Source organism: Komagataella phaffii, chromosome 2 (genome assembly GCF_000027005.1).
Source record: "Komagataella phaffii GS115 chromosome 2, complete sequence".
NCBI classification, from domain to species: domain Eukaryota; kingdom Fungi; phylum Ascomycota; class Pichiomycetes; order Pichiales; family Pichiaceae; genus Komagataella; species Komagataella phaffii.
The window spans coordinates 1,439,903-1,455,375 of record NC_012964.1 but is presented as its reverse complement, the minus strand read 5'-3'; the positions used below and the strand labels follow the sequence as shown (position 1 = coordinate 1,455,375).

The 15,473-nt window shown below is 40.2% G+C and overlaps 9 protein-coding genes across 9 annotated transcripts; 7 read left to right on the top strand and 2 right to left on the bottom strand.

The window, feature by feature from the left end:
• Positions 1 to 360: 360 nt before the first annotated feature.
• PAS_chr2-1_0763 (2-hexaprenyl-6-methoxy-1,4-benzoquinone methyltransferase) lies at positions 361 to 1,245 on the top strand (the record flags this gene model as incomplete). Its single annotated transcript, XM_002491653.1, has 1 exon — positions 361 to 1,245. The coding sequence occupies one exon, from the start codon at positions 361 to 363 to the stop codon at positions 1,243 to 1,245; it is 885 nt and encodes a 294-aa protein (XP_002491698.1).
• A 179-nt stretch (positions 1,246 to 1,424) lies between these two features.
• On the top strand, positions 1,425 to 3,080 carry PAS_chr2-1_0886 (uncharacterized protein; the record flags this gene model as incomplete). The annotated part of the gene is made up of 1 exon (XM_002491652.1): positions 1,425 to 3,080. The coding sequence occupies one exon, from the start codon at positions 1,425 to 1,427 to the stop codon at positions 3,078 to 3,080; it is 1,656 nt and encodes a 551-aa protein (XP_002491697.1).
• A 617-nt stretch (positions 3,081 to 3,697) lies between these two features.
• PAS_chr2-1_0762 (General transcriptional co-repressor, acts together with Tup1p) lies at positions 3,698 to 6,121 on the top strand (the record flags this gene model as incomplete). Its single annotated transcript, XM_002491651.1, has 1 exon — positions 3,698 to 6,121. The coding sequence occupies one exon, from the start codon at positions 3,698 to 3,700 to the stop codon at positions 6,119 to 6,121; it is 2,424 nt and encodes an 807-aa protein (XP_002491696.1).
• A 100-nt stretch (positions 6,122 to 6,221) lies between these two features.
• PAS_chr2-1_0761 (Protein involved in mRNA export coupled transcription activation) lies at positions 6,222 to 6,512 on the bottom strand (the record flags this gene model as incomplete). The annotated part of the gene is made up of 1 exon (XM_002491650.1): positions 6,222 to 6,512. One exon carries the CDS (start codon positions 6,510 to 6,512, stop codon positions 6,222 to 6,224), a length of 291 nt encoding a protein of 96 aa, XP_002491695.1.
• Positions 6,513 to 6,728: 216 nt separating this feature from the next.
• On the top strand, positions 6,729 to 7,436 carry PAS_chr2-1_0760 (Spermidine synthase, involved in biosynthesis of spermidine and also in biosynthesis of pantothenic; the record flags this gene model as incomplete). The annotated part of the gene is made up of 1 exon (XM_002491649.1): positions 6,729 to 7,436. One exon carries the CDS (start codon positions 6,729 to 6,731, stop codon positions 7,434 to 7,436), a length of 708 nt encoding a protein of 235 aa, XP_002491694.1.
• Positions 7,437 to 7,627: 191 nt separating this feature from the next.
• PAS_chr2-1_0885 (uncharacterized protein) lies at positions 7,628 to 8,509 on the top strand (the record flags this gene model as incomplete). Its single annotated transcript, XM_002491648.1, has 1 exon — positions 7,628 to 8,509. One exon carries the CDS (start codon positions 7,628 to 7,630, stop codon positions 8,507 to 8,509), a length of 882 nt encoding a protein of 293 aa, XP_002491693.1.
• A 487-nt stretch (positions 8,510 to 8,996) lies between these two features.
• Positions 8,997 to 10,349, bottom strand: PAS_chr2-1_0759 (Mannosyltransferase, involved in asparagine-linked glycosylation in the endoplasmic reticulum (ER); the record flags this gene model as incomplete). Its single annotated transcript, XM_002491647.1, has 1 exon — positions 8,997 to 10,349. The coding sequence occupies one exon, from the start codon at positions 10,347 to 10,349 to the stop codon at positions 8,997 to 8,999; it is 1,353 nt and encodes a 450-aa protein (XP_002491692.1).
• A 128-nt stretch (positions 10,350 to 10,477) lies between these two features.
• PAS_chr2-1_0758 (Calmodulin) lies at positions 10,478 to 10,977 on the top strand (the record flags this gene model as incomplete). Its single annotated transcript, XM_002491646.1, has 2 exons — positions 10,478 to 10,480; positions 10,531 to 10,977. The coding sequence occupies 2 exons, from the start codon at positions 10,478 to 10,480 to the stop codon at positions 10,975 to 10,977; spliced, it is 450 nt and encodes a 149-aa protein (XP_002491691.1).
• Positions 10,978 to 11,554: 577 nt separating this feature from the next.
• PAS_chr2-1_0757 (Zinc cluster transcriptional activator) lies at positions 11,555 to 14,665 on the top strand (the record flags this gene model as incomplete). Its single annotated transcript, XM_002491645.1, has 1 exon — positions 11,555 to 14,665. One exon carries the CDS (start codon positions 11,555 to 11,557, stop codon positions 14,663 to 14,665), a length of 3,111 nt encoding a protein of 1,036 aa, XP_002491690.1.
• Between the last annotated feature and the right edge of the window lie 808 nt (positions 14,666 to 15,473).

The window sequence follows — 15,473 nt, the reverse complement described above, 5'->3', positions numbered from 1 at the left end:
AGATAAGCGGAGATGTGGTGGTATCGATCTTTCAGTAAATTTGTAACAACGTGCGACTTTTTGGCTTTTAACCCTTAAATAGACTAATATCGGTATAAATGTGTTACCTAATCCTAAAAAAAGGTGTCCTTTCAAATTATATTTCCTGAACATTAATCATTGCAATCTCTCTCTAATCTTATAAAAGTATGCAGTTACTCCTGAAGCTTTTCACTGTATATTGTCAAGAATTGTATCATCTGTACACTGGTGTGATTTTCAGTGGTGAGCACTCACAGACTTTCGGTTGCGTGGATCTCGAATTATGTAGGAAATCCTTCGTATCAAACTTGTTGATAAAAATATATTGCTGAATTAACTATGATTCTCAATGGACTTACTAGAACTACTATAAAAGGATCACTCCTTCTTAATCGGGGTTTGAGACTATATTCTGGAATGGTGAAGGATTCATCTGAAACTACACATTTTGGATATCAAACCGTTTCCACCAGGGAAAAAGAAAACCTAGTTAAAGGCGTTTTCTCCAGCGTTGCCTCCAATTATGATTTGATGAACGATATCATGTCCATGGGTGTTCATAGACTATGGAAAACTCATTTTATCAACAAGCTAGATGCAGGAATGAGGCCAGGTACCGATCGTCCTCTTGCATTTCTAGATGTCGCTGGGGGTACTGGCGATATCGCTTTTGGTTTGTTGGATCATGCGAAGCACAAGTTTCAAGACATCCAAAGTACCATGACAGTGGCTGATATCAACCCGGATATGCTAATGGAAGGTGAAAGAAGGTGTGTAGTACAAACTTCATATGGTCGCTCACCCCGAATTCAGTTCCTTGAACAGAATGGTGAGACTTTGGATAAAATTGAAGATAATTCCAAAGACGTATACACCATTGCATTTGGTATCCGCAATTTCACCGATATCCAAGCCGGTTTGAACACCGCGTATCGAGTGTTGAAGCCTGGGGGAGTGTTTGCCTGTTTGGAGTTTTCACATGTAGACAACAGTCTCGTGGATACAGTTTACCAGACATACTCATTTTCTTTACTACCTCTAATGGGACAACTAGTTGCCAATGATAGAGATTCCTATCAATATTTAGTTGAGAGCATCCGCAAATTTCCTAAACAGGAAGAATTTGCAGGAATGGTGCGCAAAGCAGGCTTTTATGTTCCAGGAAAAGGCTATGAGGATCTCACATTTGGAGTAGCAGCCATTCACATTGGCGTGAAGTTATGAGTTGCATAAAGAGTTTGTAAATAGAGCAAAATCAGAGGATTCTTTGATTCTTTAAGTACTTATAACCCGACATCTGGCATTTTCCAGCCTCGAACCTATGATTTTCTTAACTGGAGCTCTCTACTTTAACTTTGGATAGATTGATAACAATAAAACGAGAGGCAACCCAAACTTACGTTATGCCGCCAGTAGATCCTGAGTTGGCCCTTTCATTGGATGAAGTATCTCAAATTTTACTAAAGCGTCCTGGTGCTGTAGGTATTAAAGGAATCAAGAGGCTCTCTAATTTGTACGGTTTCGAAACATTTACTGATATAATCGATCCTGTCAATAAGGCTTCGGCCATTCAATCCCCTGGACCTTTAGGAATGAACGAAAAAGAGTTGAGTACAATTGAAAGACTAACCATTGCTGGTAAAATCATTTTAATTGATATCGATTTTCAGGAACAGAAGGTGTCGGATGTGTCTCTGTCTTTAGCTATAGTCACTAAACTTATCTCTGGAAAGGACAAGGGAAAACTCAACTTTATAGATAAGGCTTGTGAACCCAACATTGAGAAGTTGCTACTCCAGAACCTCAACGAATCGACTCTGGATGATTTTAATAGGAATTTGAGGCTTTTATCCCTGCTTGACAAATTGTCCAACAGCGTCAGTCTCAACGATCAACTGAATAGAGAAACTGGCTCCGGTAACGATGAGTTAAGTCATGAACGAAAGTATGACTTGTTTAATTATATGCATATTTTATCTTTCAATCTACACAGAGTCTACGAGTACCAAGTTTCACACCTAGACGAGCTCGATTACAAAAGCCCATTTTTATCAGACAGAAATGACATTTCGTGTTTTGTTAGAGAAGGGCTTGGTGGTATTGGAAAAGTGGAACTAAATGTTGGCGGAAGATGTGGCGTATTTTTGAAGTTCTGGGAAGATCACCGATTTGTTACCCAACAACTAAAGCAAAGAGTGCCCAACGATGAGATTCATAACGACAACTTCTTGCTTCATTTTAAAATCAAAGAAGTGGACAACGAATATTGCATTAAGAATATTGATACCCGAATAGTCTACAAAGAAAAGTGGTTTGAAGAAGGACGATGGCTGGTGGATTCCGGAAAGAATGACAATGACATTGTGAAATTTTCTGTTACGCTTGTAGCAGAGCTTTTACCTACTGTTTGGGTTCCTTACGATCTGTTGTACAAGTGGAATATTGACGATATTGATGAAGCTGAACCTGATGTCAAAAACAACCGCCTAGATGCGCTTTTTGACCACTTCAATAAATTTCATCATAAAAGAAAATATCGATTGAATGAGAAAGGTGACCAGAAGCTTGAAATTAGTATGATGTCACCATGTCGCTTTGTGAAACTTCATAAATTATCTCACCGTGTTGAACAAATCCAAAGCATTGTTGACGACTTGAGAACCTGGTGTGTCATTTCCAGTTTTATTCGAAATGTCTTATCATCTTGTGAATCAGAAGAAGAAACCAGGACTAACGTTAAAAGTGAACTAAATGTTGATGATGTCAAGCTGGTAGAGTTTGTCTCGGAGAAACCAATTATAGTCAATAATCGTAGAGATGATGAGTTCCGTTTATCTTTTTCACCTTCTATGGATGATCTGGATCACATGCTGACGACCGTTGAATTTAAAGAAAACAATGTATATAAGAAATTACAGTTTAGCATCATACGAGGGATCTTAGATGATGTGAAACCATTGACTGATAACATCGACGAATCAACAGTCAAAATTAAAGCTTGGAAAGTGTTTCGCACCGAGCAAATCCTTCGCTCTTTTCAAGTAATCAAGAACAGCTGAGGCTTTGTGATGGACACATGGAAGTTCAATTATATAGAAGAAACAAAGTCGCAAGACCAACCACATCGAGCACAAGACCATAAAGCGACCCAGACATTGGAAATAGACAAGAAATAATGCCCTTTGTCTTCCTAGGCGAATGGCTCATTGTTTTTCAATGATGCATCGTTCTCTTTGAACACACGTCGTTCCATGATCATCATCTTACTTTATTTTTACACTATGAAGCTTAACGCGTGCCACCGGATCGGTTGCGTCAAGTTGTTTTCGCGGTTGGACGCCCTCAAGAACAAGACAAGTCGCGAAAAATCAGCCTGTTGTCTAAGAGCAGCAACCAATATCTCTATACCTATAATTTAAATCTGCGGGTTGCGCAGCTGTGTATTGTTCTATATTGTTCAGTATTACTGTTAGGGATAAAAGAGCGCAGTTTCTTTTTATGTGCGTTGGAGCCCTCGTAGAAGAGGTCGTGTATCTACGACCAAAACACTTGCGGGTTTCCAACTGTGAATACTGGAAAATTGACAAAAGGAACACTTTCACTTCTGTCGATACACACGAACATTAGTTGGGGAAGCGGAAGTTTTTTTATTGCAGTGGTTACATAGTTTCAGGATATGAATGTAACCCAACAGAAGCCACAACTGGGTCATCAGCAACAACAACAGCAACAATCTGCTCCTCCGCCTCCACAACAACAAGTAGTCCCCATGGAAGAAAAACAACAGCTAACCCAACGTCAACAGCAGGCCCAATCCATCCAGGAAGTATTTGATAAAAACAATGCGGAGGCTTGGTTGGCCATTGGCTCGTACGCTGAGACTTTAGACGATGCAGACAAGTCGTTCCAAGCATACAACAATGTTTTGAAGTTTGCACCAAATGACCCTAAGGCACTGACTATGCTTGCCAATCTATATCGTTCTAGAGACATGTTTGGAAAAGCAGCTGAACTGTTTCAACGTGCTTTGCACATTCAACCTGATAACGGTGAGACTTGGGGATTATTGGGCCACTGCTATCTAATGTTGGATGACCTTCCTGGTGCTTACACGGCTTATCAAGAAGCGTTGCGGAGACTGCAGAACACTAATGCTCCGAAGTTGTGGCATGGAATTGGTATTCTTTATGATCGATATGGCTCATTGGAGTATGCTGAAGAATCTTTCACACGTGTTCTTCAAATGGATCCTAACTTCGAAAAAGCATCAGAGATTTATTTCCGCTTGGGCATCATTTATAAGCATCAGGGAAAACTCCAGCAAGCACTAGAGTGTTTTCGGTACATTCTACCGGTTCCCCCTTCTCCGTTGACTCAACCAGACGTATGGTTTCAAATTGGTGCTGTATTAGAACAACAGCATGATTTCAATGGAGCTCGCGATGCCTACGAGCGTGTTCTACAGGCTAATCCACGTCATGCTAAGGTTCTGCAACAACTGGGATGTCTTTATGCTCAACAGGAGGCTTCATTTGCTGATCTTGATGCTGCTTTGCGGCTTTTAGCTCAAGCTTTGGAGCTTGATAACTCTGATGCCCAAACCTGGTACCAATTGGGTAGGGTACATATGTCTCGTGGTGATTACACTAGTGCTTATGATGCGTATCAACAGGCTGTAAATAGAGATGCTCGGAATCCAACATTCTGGTGTTCTATTGGAGTTCTCTACTATCAAATTTCACAATATAGAGATGCTTTGGATGCGTACACGCGAGCAATAAGGCTCAATCCATACATCTCAGAAGTATGGTATGATCTAGGTACACTGTACGAGACTTGCAACAACCAAATAAGTGATGCTTTAGACGCGTACAAACAGGCTGCAACATTGGACCCTAATAATCCTCACATTCAAGAGAGGTTAAACCAACTTATCAAGTATCAGAAGGAAGGTGGTGCTAATCAAGGAGTGCCGTTACCTCCACCAACGCAGCACCAACCAAGACTACCTCAAGGTATGATTCCGACCGCTTCAGAGTCCAGTCAACAACTTGTAGGACAGAACGGAAACTCTTTGAGGCCACCTTCGTTTCCAAGTAACACATTTCCTCCCCCAATTCAACAACAACCGCAACAACAGCAGCAGCAACAACAGACAACGGAACCTCCTAACAATAATCTTCCACCCCTGCCCTATGCAATTCCAAATCGATCGGCCGAAGCTGTGCAAGACCAAGTATCTAGTCCCTCGATCCCCAGTAAGCGACTTACAGATGAAGATGAGATCCCCGGCAGAAAGGAGAAGAAAACCGACATCACAGAAGACGTCAATGTCAAGACTATATCGGAAAACCCGGACGAAATTCAACAGTCCGATACTCCAGACATTGCTGCTTCGGCAACTTCTGATATTCAAGGAAATATCAGTCCCTATTCGTCAAAGAATAGTGTTTTGAAGCCAATGGAGAAGGAAGAGGAAGAATTCAAGGAAGAAGTTTCTCAAGAGAAGTCTGCAAAAGTATCTGGCGTTGCCGAAGTAGTGGAAGCTCCGCTGAGAAATGTGAAGGAAGATGAAGATTACGATGATGAAGACGATAACAATGAAGAAACAACTAACCAGGAAGAGAGAAGACAATCCGGTAGCGAAGACAATAAGAATGGTAATGGGAACGACAAGAGTGAAACTGAAGAAACCCTTGATATGAGCCGCAGCATTCATGAGCAAAAGAAGCCAGAGGTCAATAAGTTAGACGACGAAAAGGAATCATCGCCAAATGCTGATGAAAAGAAAAATTCAGTTGTTGACGTAGATGCTATTGATGAAGGAGACAGTGGGAATCAGTCCGAGAATATGCCTAATCATAAAGATCGGAACCGCGACCAAGACCAAGACCTAGACCAAGACCAAGACCAAAACGAGCACAAGCAACAATTCGAAAGTGGATCCCAATATGGAAAGCAAAACCCGGAAGAAGCTCAACTGGAAACCAAATCAACAACTGGCCCGGTATCAAGTTCTACTGAAATCGGCAAAGAAAATAAGGTGCAAAATTTGGTTCCTGAAAACGAAACACCGTCAATCAGCAACTCTCGTGCCTAACATTATTCCTTTCTCAAGCGGGCCTTCACTCTCTATATTGTGTAATATGTACTTTTAAGTGACTATGTAACAAAAAAGTAATACTCCTGGTAGATTTGTATTACTTAGGTACGACATCTTTAAGGAATTCTTCAATTTTGGCTAGTATCTCGGTCTTAATATGTTCTGGAACAATATCCATCGCTTTAGGTTCTATTCTTTCAATTACATTGCTGAAAGTTGGCTTTGCCTCGTTGGTTACAATCGATTGGGTCAATCTATTAATTTCGTCAGTCCAACCCACCTGGTATAATTTTGACCTCAGAAAATTTGAAAGTTCATCATATTTTCCAGATTCGACCAGAACATCTTGAATTTGTTGCTTCAGATGCTGTACGTCTGAGTTTGTCATGATTTTTTCAGAGGAAAGCTGTTGTAATGAAGATAGAGATTACAGCAGATGTCAAATCCCACATGGTGTTTGGATCATCATGTGCACGGAAATACCCATTTCTTGTCTGTCCTAGTCAGACAATTAAGTACCTCACTCTCACCTCCTTGGTCCACCTCTCTAATCCGAATCTTTTAATCTCCTACTCGAATATTCGAATACTTCCGCGTCTTAGTCATGCTTAAAACCTATCTTACAAAGCTTGAACGGCCCTTAGTAGCATTTTCTCGCCCTTGCCTTACATACTTTTCTCATACTTCCAGAATGACAAACCTTGAAGACGCCAAAGTGATTGCTTTTCAGGAATTGAGCAACTCAAGGGCCAAATGGGTAAGAATGCAAAGAATCAGGTACTTAGATCCAACGGGAAAGGAAAGAGATTGGGAAATGGCGTCCAGAAAGAGTCGTGCCGCAGAAAGTGACGTCGATGGTGTCGGTATCATCGCAATTATTGAATCTCCTAAAGGTCCGCTTATCATATTGCAAAAGCAGTTTCGACCTCCGCTGCAAGCAGTCTGCATTGAAATACCTGCTGGCTTGCTGGATCCTGATGAATCTGTTGAGACATGCGCCTTGCGTGAATTGAAGGAAGAAACAGGGTATATAGGCAAGGTGACCTACAAAAGTCCACTAATGTTCAACGATCCAGGATTCACCAATACAAATATGTATCTAGTATTTGTTTCTGTCGATATGAAAGACGAAAGGAATCAGAACCCTGTTCCCGAACTGGAGGCTAACGAGTTCATTGAAACATTCACTGTTCCACTGGAAGAAATATCGCAGAACTTAGAGAGGCTCTCCTTTGAGGGATACAAGCTCGATGCCAGAGTTCAAAGCATTGCAGCAGGCATCCAACTCTCCAGACAATTCGGGGTCCAGTAGTTAAGAATATCAAACTCTTTATTCAAAGGTTATACGTAAATTAGATTCAGCCTTCAATGTTCTACTCTAATGAACCACTCTAAACTATGGTACCAATTGAACCCTCGAACAGTTAATTCTGCATGGTGGGTGTTCATTTGAAAAAAAAAATTCATTAAAGTGAGAACATAAACTTTCTAGTTACTCAAACAATGTCAGAATTAACTCATCCCCTGATAAAAGATGGTTGGTTTATGGAAATTTCGGACACAATGTGGCCGGGCCAAGCCATGTCTCTTAAAGTGGAAAAAATTTTACACGTTGAACAGTCTTTATACCAGGATGTTCTTATTTTCCAGTCAACTGACTATGGTAACGTTCTGGTACTAGATGGGGCTATTCAAGTCACTGAAAGAGATGAGTTTTCTTATCAGGAAATGATTGCTCATTTGGCTTTGAACAGTCATCCCAACCCCAGAAAGGTATTAGTGATTGGCGGTGGAGACGGCGGTGTTCTTAGAGAAGTGATCAAGCATGAATGTGTCGAGAAGGCTGTTCTCTGTGATATTGACGAGGCAGTTCCCCGTCTATCCAAAATCTACCTTCCAGAAATGGCTAAATCATATAAGCATCCCAAAGTCACACTTCATATTGGCGACGGGTTCAAATTTTTGGACGAGTACAAAAACACTTTTGACGTCATTATTACTGACTCCTCTGATCCAGAAGGACCAGCAGCTTCATTGTTTGAAAAACCGTATTTCAAATTGTTAAATGACGCACTGACTGAGAAGGGAGTTATCACTACTCAAGGTGAGAATATTTGGCTTCATATGGAGATCATCAAGAACCTTAAGAAAGCTTGTTTAGAGGTTTTTCCTGTTGTTGAATACGCTTACTGTACCATTCCAACATATCCATCGGGTCAGATTGGGTTTATGGTGTGTAGCAAAGATCCTAACGCTAGTTTGAAGTTCCCTTTGAGATCCTTTTCCGACACATTTGAGAAAGAGCACTTGCGTTACTACAACAAAAAAATACACGAAGCATCTTTCATTTTGCCGACTTGGGCTAGAGATGCTTTGGACTTTTAGGTGATGATTCTCTCTTGGTATAGTCTAATGTCGGCCTTTATGGTTCGTGATATCAATTTACTGAGTACTAACTCAGTAACGATCAAGAGTTCTGACTTGACTATCTTTGGTCTTTACTCGTGCCTGGTTGCTTGGTATTACCCTTGAATAATAAACGAGTTCTAAGCATTCCTACAGTTCCTGTTCATTCGACCGGTGTATCAAGGTAATTGGTTGCATATTGCTAATGGATTGGTATAGATACTTTTTGGCACGTTCCGTAAGAGCCAAACGGAGAACAATAGCAGATATACAGCTATATATACAAATAATACATAAGATATGCCCAATAATTCTGATGGTCGAGATCGAATCACAGAGTTTCCTTACTAGGACGCCTTATGATATATTTCCACTCATGCGTTCAAGATGAAAAGAGTTCATTCTGTATCCCAATAGTGGACAATGGTGATCAACATTGTCATCGTTCAGAAGTACCATATCTCCGCTAAGTCAACAAACTACCTAGTTTTTTATTCCATTCCACGTTCCACTCCTTTAAACTTTCTTCTAGAGCACCTTGTTTCAACGCTTGTAGTTCTGCGGCATTTTCGAAAAGACGTTGTATCGTAGTTCCTAGGCTGAAAGCATCGTCGCACAAAACACCGTTGACATCTTCCTTAATGAGCTCGGTAATTGCATCAAACTTCAAAGAAGCCACAGGCACCCCACATCCAAAGAGGTCGACTACCTTCATTGGAAGATCAATTCCGCTTGACGATACATGCAATGATACTCCAAGATCAGAAATCGCTAGGATCTTGGGGTAATCTTCAGGAGATAACCAGCAAGTTTTGACCAAAATATTGGAGAAAGTGAGAGCATTACACTGCTCCTCAAAATTATTTTTTAGAGGCCCTTTTCCTGTGACGATCACCAGAATTTTGCACTTCAAAGAGCAATCAATAAACTTCAAAGCTTTCAAAAATGATGGGAGATCTTCGTCTTGAGTGAAAGACGTACTTGTGACTAAAATCTTACTGAAGAAAATACTGTGTTGGAACAAACGTGGATGAGCTTTCATGACTGATTCCTTTTGAAATGGATCTAAAATAGGCTTGAATTGTGTAGGAGCCCTATCATAGAGTGTAACCAATTTTGCTGAAGAGATTCCGAACTCTGTCTGAAGAAATTTATTCATTGATTCACTTACTGTTAAGTTCAAGTCACTATATTTTGACATCTGGAATTCGTAGAATCTCAAGAATCTGACAAATGGATGGTGTAAATTTTGATACTTCAAATTTAGAATCGTGTAATTCAGGTTATGCCAGTCTATAATCAACTTGCAATGTGGAAACAATACTTTTTTGAGAATAACAATCACTAATATTGAAGGTATCCCAGGCGGGTTTTGTACTAAAATATACCGAGAATCTTGCATAACCCTCATCAGTAACTTTAGTAGCTGGAGAAGTTGATAAACAATTTTCCACATGGCAAAAAGAAAGTATGGTAAACCTACAGTATTCCTTAAGGCTTGAATCTGGTTAATTGAAATATTGTCGCTGTGCATAATATCAAAAGCTAGTTTGGAATCAATATATCCACACAATTCAACTTGATAATCAATCCTACTGAAAGACAACGCGTGGTTATTCATCCTAGGAGAATGGCCTAAGTCTCCCATAACCAGGATCACGGCTTTGTCTGCAATGCACGATCTCTTTCTAAGACAACTACCTAACATTGGCAAAAAGTAGTAAAATGTCAGCGGAATTGTGGCGTAGACGAATACCAATAACCAGCACCATGTTGGCAAATCGAATAACTTAAATAAGCCTTCCTTCAACTGAGACATGCAAATAGAGATCTTATAGAGACAAAATTCATGACAACATGCTCGTCGTGTCCTAACCTAAAGAGATACTTTCTCTTGAATCTCAAAATAACCTGCTCCTCACTTTGTACCGTGTAATTACTGCCATAATGGTAAGTATTGATAAATTGTTTCTAGCCAATTGTCTACTAACAACTCTTAGTCCGATAAATTGTCCGAAGCCCAAATTTCTGAATTCAAAGAAGCATTTTCCCTTTTTGATCAAGATCAAGATGGCAAGATTACTTCCAAAGAGCTAGGAATTGTGATGCGCTCTTTGGGTCAAACTCCAACAGAGAGTGAATTGAACGATTTAATCCGAGAGATTGATAGCAATACCGATGGAAGCATAGATTTCCCCGAGTTTTTAACAATGATGGCTAGGAAAATGAGAGACTCTGATAGTCAAGCCGAAATCTTCGAGGCTTTCCGAGTATTTGACAAGGATGGCGATGGAAAAATCGACAAGGGTGAACTGAAACATGTTCTGACTTCCATCGGTGAGAAGTTGACAGAGGAGGAGGTTGACGAGATGCTTAGAGAAGCTGATACTAACAATGATGGTGTTATTGACATCAAGGAATTTTCCAATCTCCTAGTTAATAAATAGTTCGGTAGTTAATTTAGTTGTTGATAATCTCTAGAGACACCATCCGAATACAAAGTCCGTAAATATGGACTAGCTCAGAAAATAGATCCGCTGACTGGTCCTAACTAATTGAGTGATAAAGTCGACCACCCAATTAGCGATAATGGACGGAAAACAGCCAGGCTGTTACAGTTGCAACTGCTGCTGAGTATGACGATTCGCAGGTTTATGAATCATCTGTACAAGAGACGCTATATTTAGGTAGTCATTTTGCCGCTCATTGATATCCTATTTGTGACAAGTTCTGTATCGCAATCTATTAGTAGTGATATCAACAACAACCATTCTAGTTCCATATGACTCTTCTACGTGGACTTGTGATGAGATGCCTGTAGCATTCTACTCTCTGACTAAAAGTTTCTCACTAGCTCTCCCGCGAGCTGGCTTCGTACTAACTATCTCACCCTCGATTTTGCTGTTACTCCAGATTTTGTAACCTTTCAACTGTGTAAGCTTTTCTTCAATCTACCACCCGACGTTCCCTTCCTTTATTTTATTTTATTTTAATTTGATTAGTGTCTCGATTCATCTCCTTAAAATGATGCCGGAGGAACAAGTAACCTCTCCTCAAAGGAAACATCAAAAAAGCAAAGCCAAGACTATACGAGCACCGGGGTCGTCCATAGAACGAGTCGCCCAGGCCTGTGACAGATGTCGCTCCAAAAAGACAAGATGTGATGGAAAACGACCACAATGTTCCCAATGTGCCGCTGTTGGTTTTGAATGTAAAATTAGTGATAAATTATCCAGGAGGGCTTTTCCAAGAGGGTATACCGAGACGTTAGAAGAAAGGATAAGGGAGCTAGAGTTTGAAAACAAAAAGCTGCATAAACTTATCGATTTAAAGAATGAGCAAGTTGAAATCAAGAACAGAATTGACCAAGAGTCTACTCTAACAAATGAGAACCTTACTCTATTAAACAAGGAGCAAGAGGTTTCTCATTCTGGCAATATTCATCACCATGCGGACGGAGAACCTTGTAACTGTGCCAATTCTGTTTCCGCTCGCCCAGTTTCGATAGCTGGATCTGTAGATATTGATACTACTGATTTAAGTGATGAGGACGATTCTCTTTACTCAGCTGCTTCGTACAATGCAAAATATCATCAAACTGGAACTTCCGGTCCAGAAATGGTTCGTCTTTCTCAACGATATTCTAGTGGAAATTTCAATGATCCTTTATCGTTTGAACAGTCCAATGCACCGGGTGCGGCAGCGGCCATCTCCATTCAAAACAAGATGCGAACGCAAACATTTGTTAATCTAGCTAATTTGGTTGCAATGTCTATCCCTAGAACTACGGAGGAGACGCTTTTTATTGCCAGTTTACTTGCAAAGATTTGCAACGTCCATGGGTTTCAAAGTAAAGCTCCGATACTAACTGCAAAGTCTATTGCATTGCTGAAGGATAAGTATAATTATGGAAACGATGAGGTATTTGCTAATATTACCCTTAAGAATGTTAATTTCAACAAACTCACATCACAGCAGAGTCAACAATTCTTCCAATCCCTGAATCTTCCGAACCAAGTCAACTTAGACCTATTCATTACCACTTTTTTCAACACTTGGAATAATTTTATTCCAATAATAAACAGGCACATCTTTATGAGCTCTTATATCAAATTCAACAAGAGTAGAGAGACTATGTTCACTGATAATTCAATGTTTGGCAACGAGAAGTTCGGAGAAATATTACTTTTGATTACAACAATGGTTATGCTGTCCCAAGAGAGAAACAATAATAGAGAAGCTGTACCTTCTTCTAGTTACAAGAAAGATTCAACGCCTCATCCCCACCGGCCAGATGCTTCAAGTCAGAGCAATGTGGAGATACTTCAGTATTACGATCATCTTATTCATGAATTTATCAAATCGAACATATCAGATGATTGCTCGCTACCAACTCTTGAAAGCCTGTCGCTTCAACTATTGTACTGTCTTGCAATCGGAGATTTGACAACCAGCTATGAGCTAAGGGGGAAAATCATTACTATGGGACAGCAGCTGCGACTTCACCGTTGTCCTTCTGCTGTTTTAGGGACAAATGGATCTAAAGTTTCTCAGATGCAACAAGGAGAAAGAAGGATTTTGTTTTGGTGTATATACATTTTGGACACATTTAGTGCGCTAATACTAGGTGTCCCCAGATTGTTGAAGGATTATGAAATTGAATGCGCGTTACCCTTCAGTAATGAATCAAATAATGCCAATGTGAAGGGCTCCATCGAAAACACTACTAATACTGTCATTATCAACAACATCAAACTGTCGCTTGCGGGTAAAGTTTCAGACTGTGCTCTAGCGGTAATGAGATACTCAAAAGTTCTAGGCAATATTTTGGACTCGATATTCCAGAGAAGCTCCATCAATAACCCAAGCGTTGTCTCTAAATCCACCAACATCACTGAAGAGACTTGCCTGTTGCATGAACATGCCCTAGATCTATGGAGACGTGAGCTGTCGCCCCATATCAACGTAGACTTGGACAAGTCCCCTGGTGGTGTCGAATATGAAAGATTGTCTGACAATCAACTTACGATACTATTTCTATACTACCATGCAAAAATATTGATCTATCTGCCACTCATGGCTAATGAATCTTCGCAGTCACGAAGTTCTGCTTCTTATATCAATATTCAACAGTCCACCACTTCTATACTTGCAATTGCAAACACATTGGCAACTAAAGAAAGAAATTTTTATTTCTTACCCTTACCTGTAAACTTGTCAAGGGAAAAGGTCAGGTTAGCGTTTTTATCTGCCAAAGGATCGTTAGAGTATGCAAGGGGAGGAGCATTGTTTCAGGAATCCAAAATTTTACTAGCCAGCGTCATCAACGAGCTGAAAATAGAGACAAGCATTGGAATGCTGGGATGCCTCTCAGTACCCTGTATGGAAGCTGTTGATAATGCTATGGAGCAGATCATGGCACTGCCAGGAAAAGTTTCAAGCGTTAACGGCTCAAATTCAGAGATGAAAAGGTCTAGCTCTAAGCGTAAAAGTTCGCCACTGAGACAAGATATTAGTGGTGATGAACGAAAATCACACAACATTGAAGTATCAGATTCTAGAACTCCGTCTGTTCAATCTTCACTTTACCCGCAACCCAACCAAATGCATCATCCCAATATTATTAAGAGTGAGAATAATGAACAAATGATACCCGAAAATGATACCCCTGGAGCCATTAACGATATATTCACCTCCCATAGCCCTCCTGGCACAGTCACTTCAATGAAGGAGGAAGATTTACCTATCAAAGTTCCAATTCTATTGCAGACCCAACAACGACAGATATACAATAATAATCCCAACCATTCCTTGTTTTCGCAACAGCCGGGCACACAGGTCCTTTCAGGACAGCAAATGCCTGGCCCCAGTTCCACCGATCAACAGTTCAAAAGAATAACGACTCCAGATGGTTTAGACTCCTTGATGATGCAAGATTTTGGAGTTGATGCCTCATTAGGTTTACCAATGTTGGATTTTGATTTTAACTTTGATTTTGAAAATGTTCAAAACAACTATTCTCAAAGTAATGTATCTCCTCCCAATAGTGAAAGTGTGCCAAGCTCAATTCAAGGTACACATTCCAATGACCCCAAGGATTCTCAAGTTTCTGCTGGGAGTTTATTCGGACTTTAGTTCAAAGGACTACAGTTTAAAGACTTCACATGTGATCACTTTCAACAATTTAGCTGCTGTTGAAAAAAGGCTCGCAACTTTTATACAATTAAGCCTAAACGAGAAGGTAGAGCGGATAGCGGAACATGCTATGCTATTTGGCAAAAATAACAAAGCGTTCATAATACCTGAGTAGGGCATCTTTCGCCCACCACTTCACACAATGAAGCTAGATGCCTTGGAAGGCTATGATTAACCGTTAAGAGAGACCATTCATTGCAATATGTATTTGTTTAGAGCTTGTATCTGAATATCAAAAACGGAGTATACTACTTGGGTAAAAAGTGCTTATCTAGAAGCTCATTCCAGACAACGTCTAAATGAGACATCATTACGGTATTTTTGAATAAAACTCACTGAACGTCCCGCTGTATTATTTAGGATTGTCGTCGAATGTCTAATGATTGCGACTTGATATGAGCTTCTAGTTCAATTGAGGAGATACTAGTGGGAAGGACACGAATCAAATGTAAAATCTACACTTCAAATTAGACCTTGCGATGGGTTAATTGTGAGTAAGATACGTACGTCATTTATGACAGTTTAGTCTAAGAAAAATGGCACAAATCGGTATGTATATTGGTATTTATGGAGCTGGATACGAGCTCGTCCTTATTAGCTCAGTTGGTAGAGCGTTCGGCTTTTAAGTCTAACAAGGAACCGAAATGTCCAGGGTTCGAGCCCCTGATGAGGAGCTTTTTTTCGGTTTTTCTAGTTCACTCACTATAAAAGACGAAATTATTCTCGTCTCAGCGCACTGGTTTATATT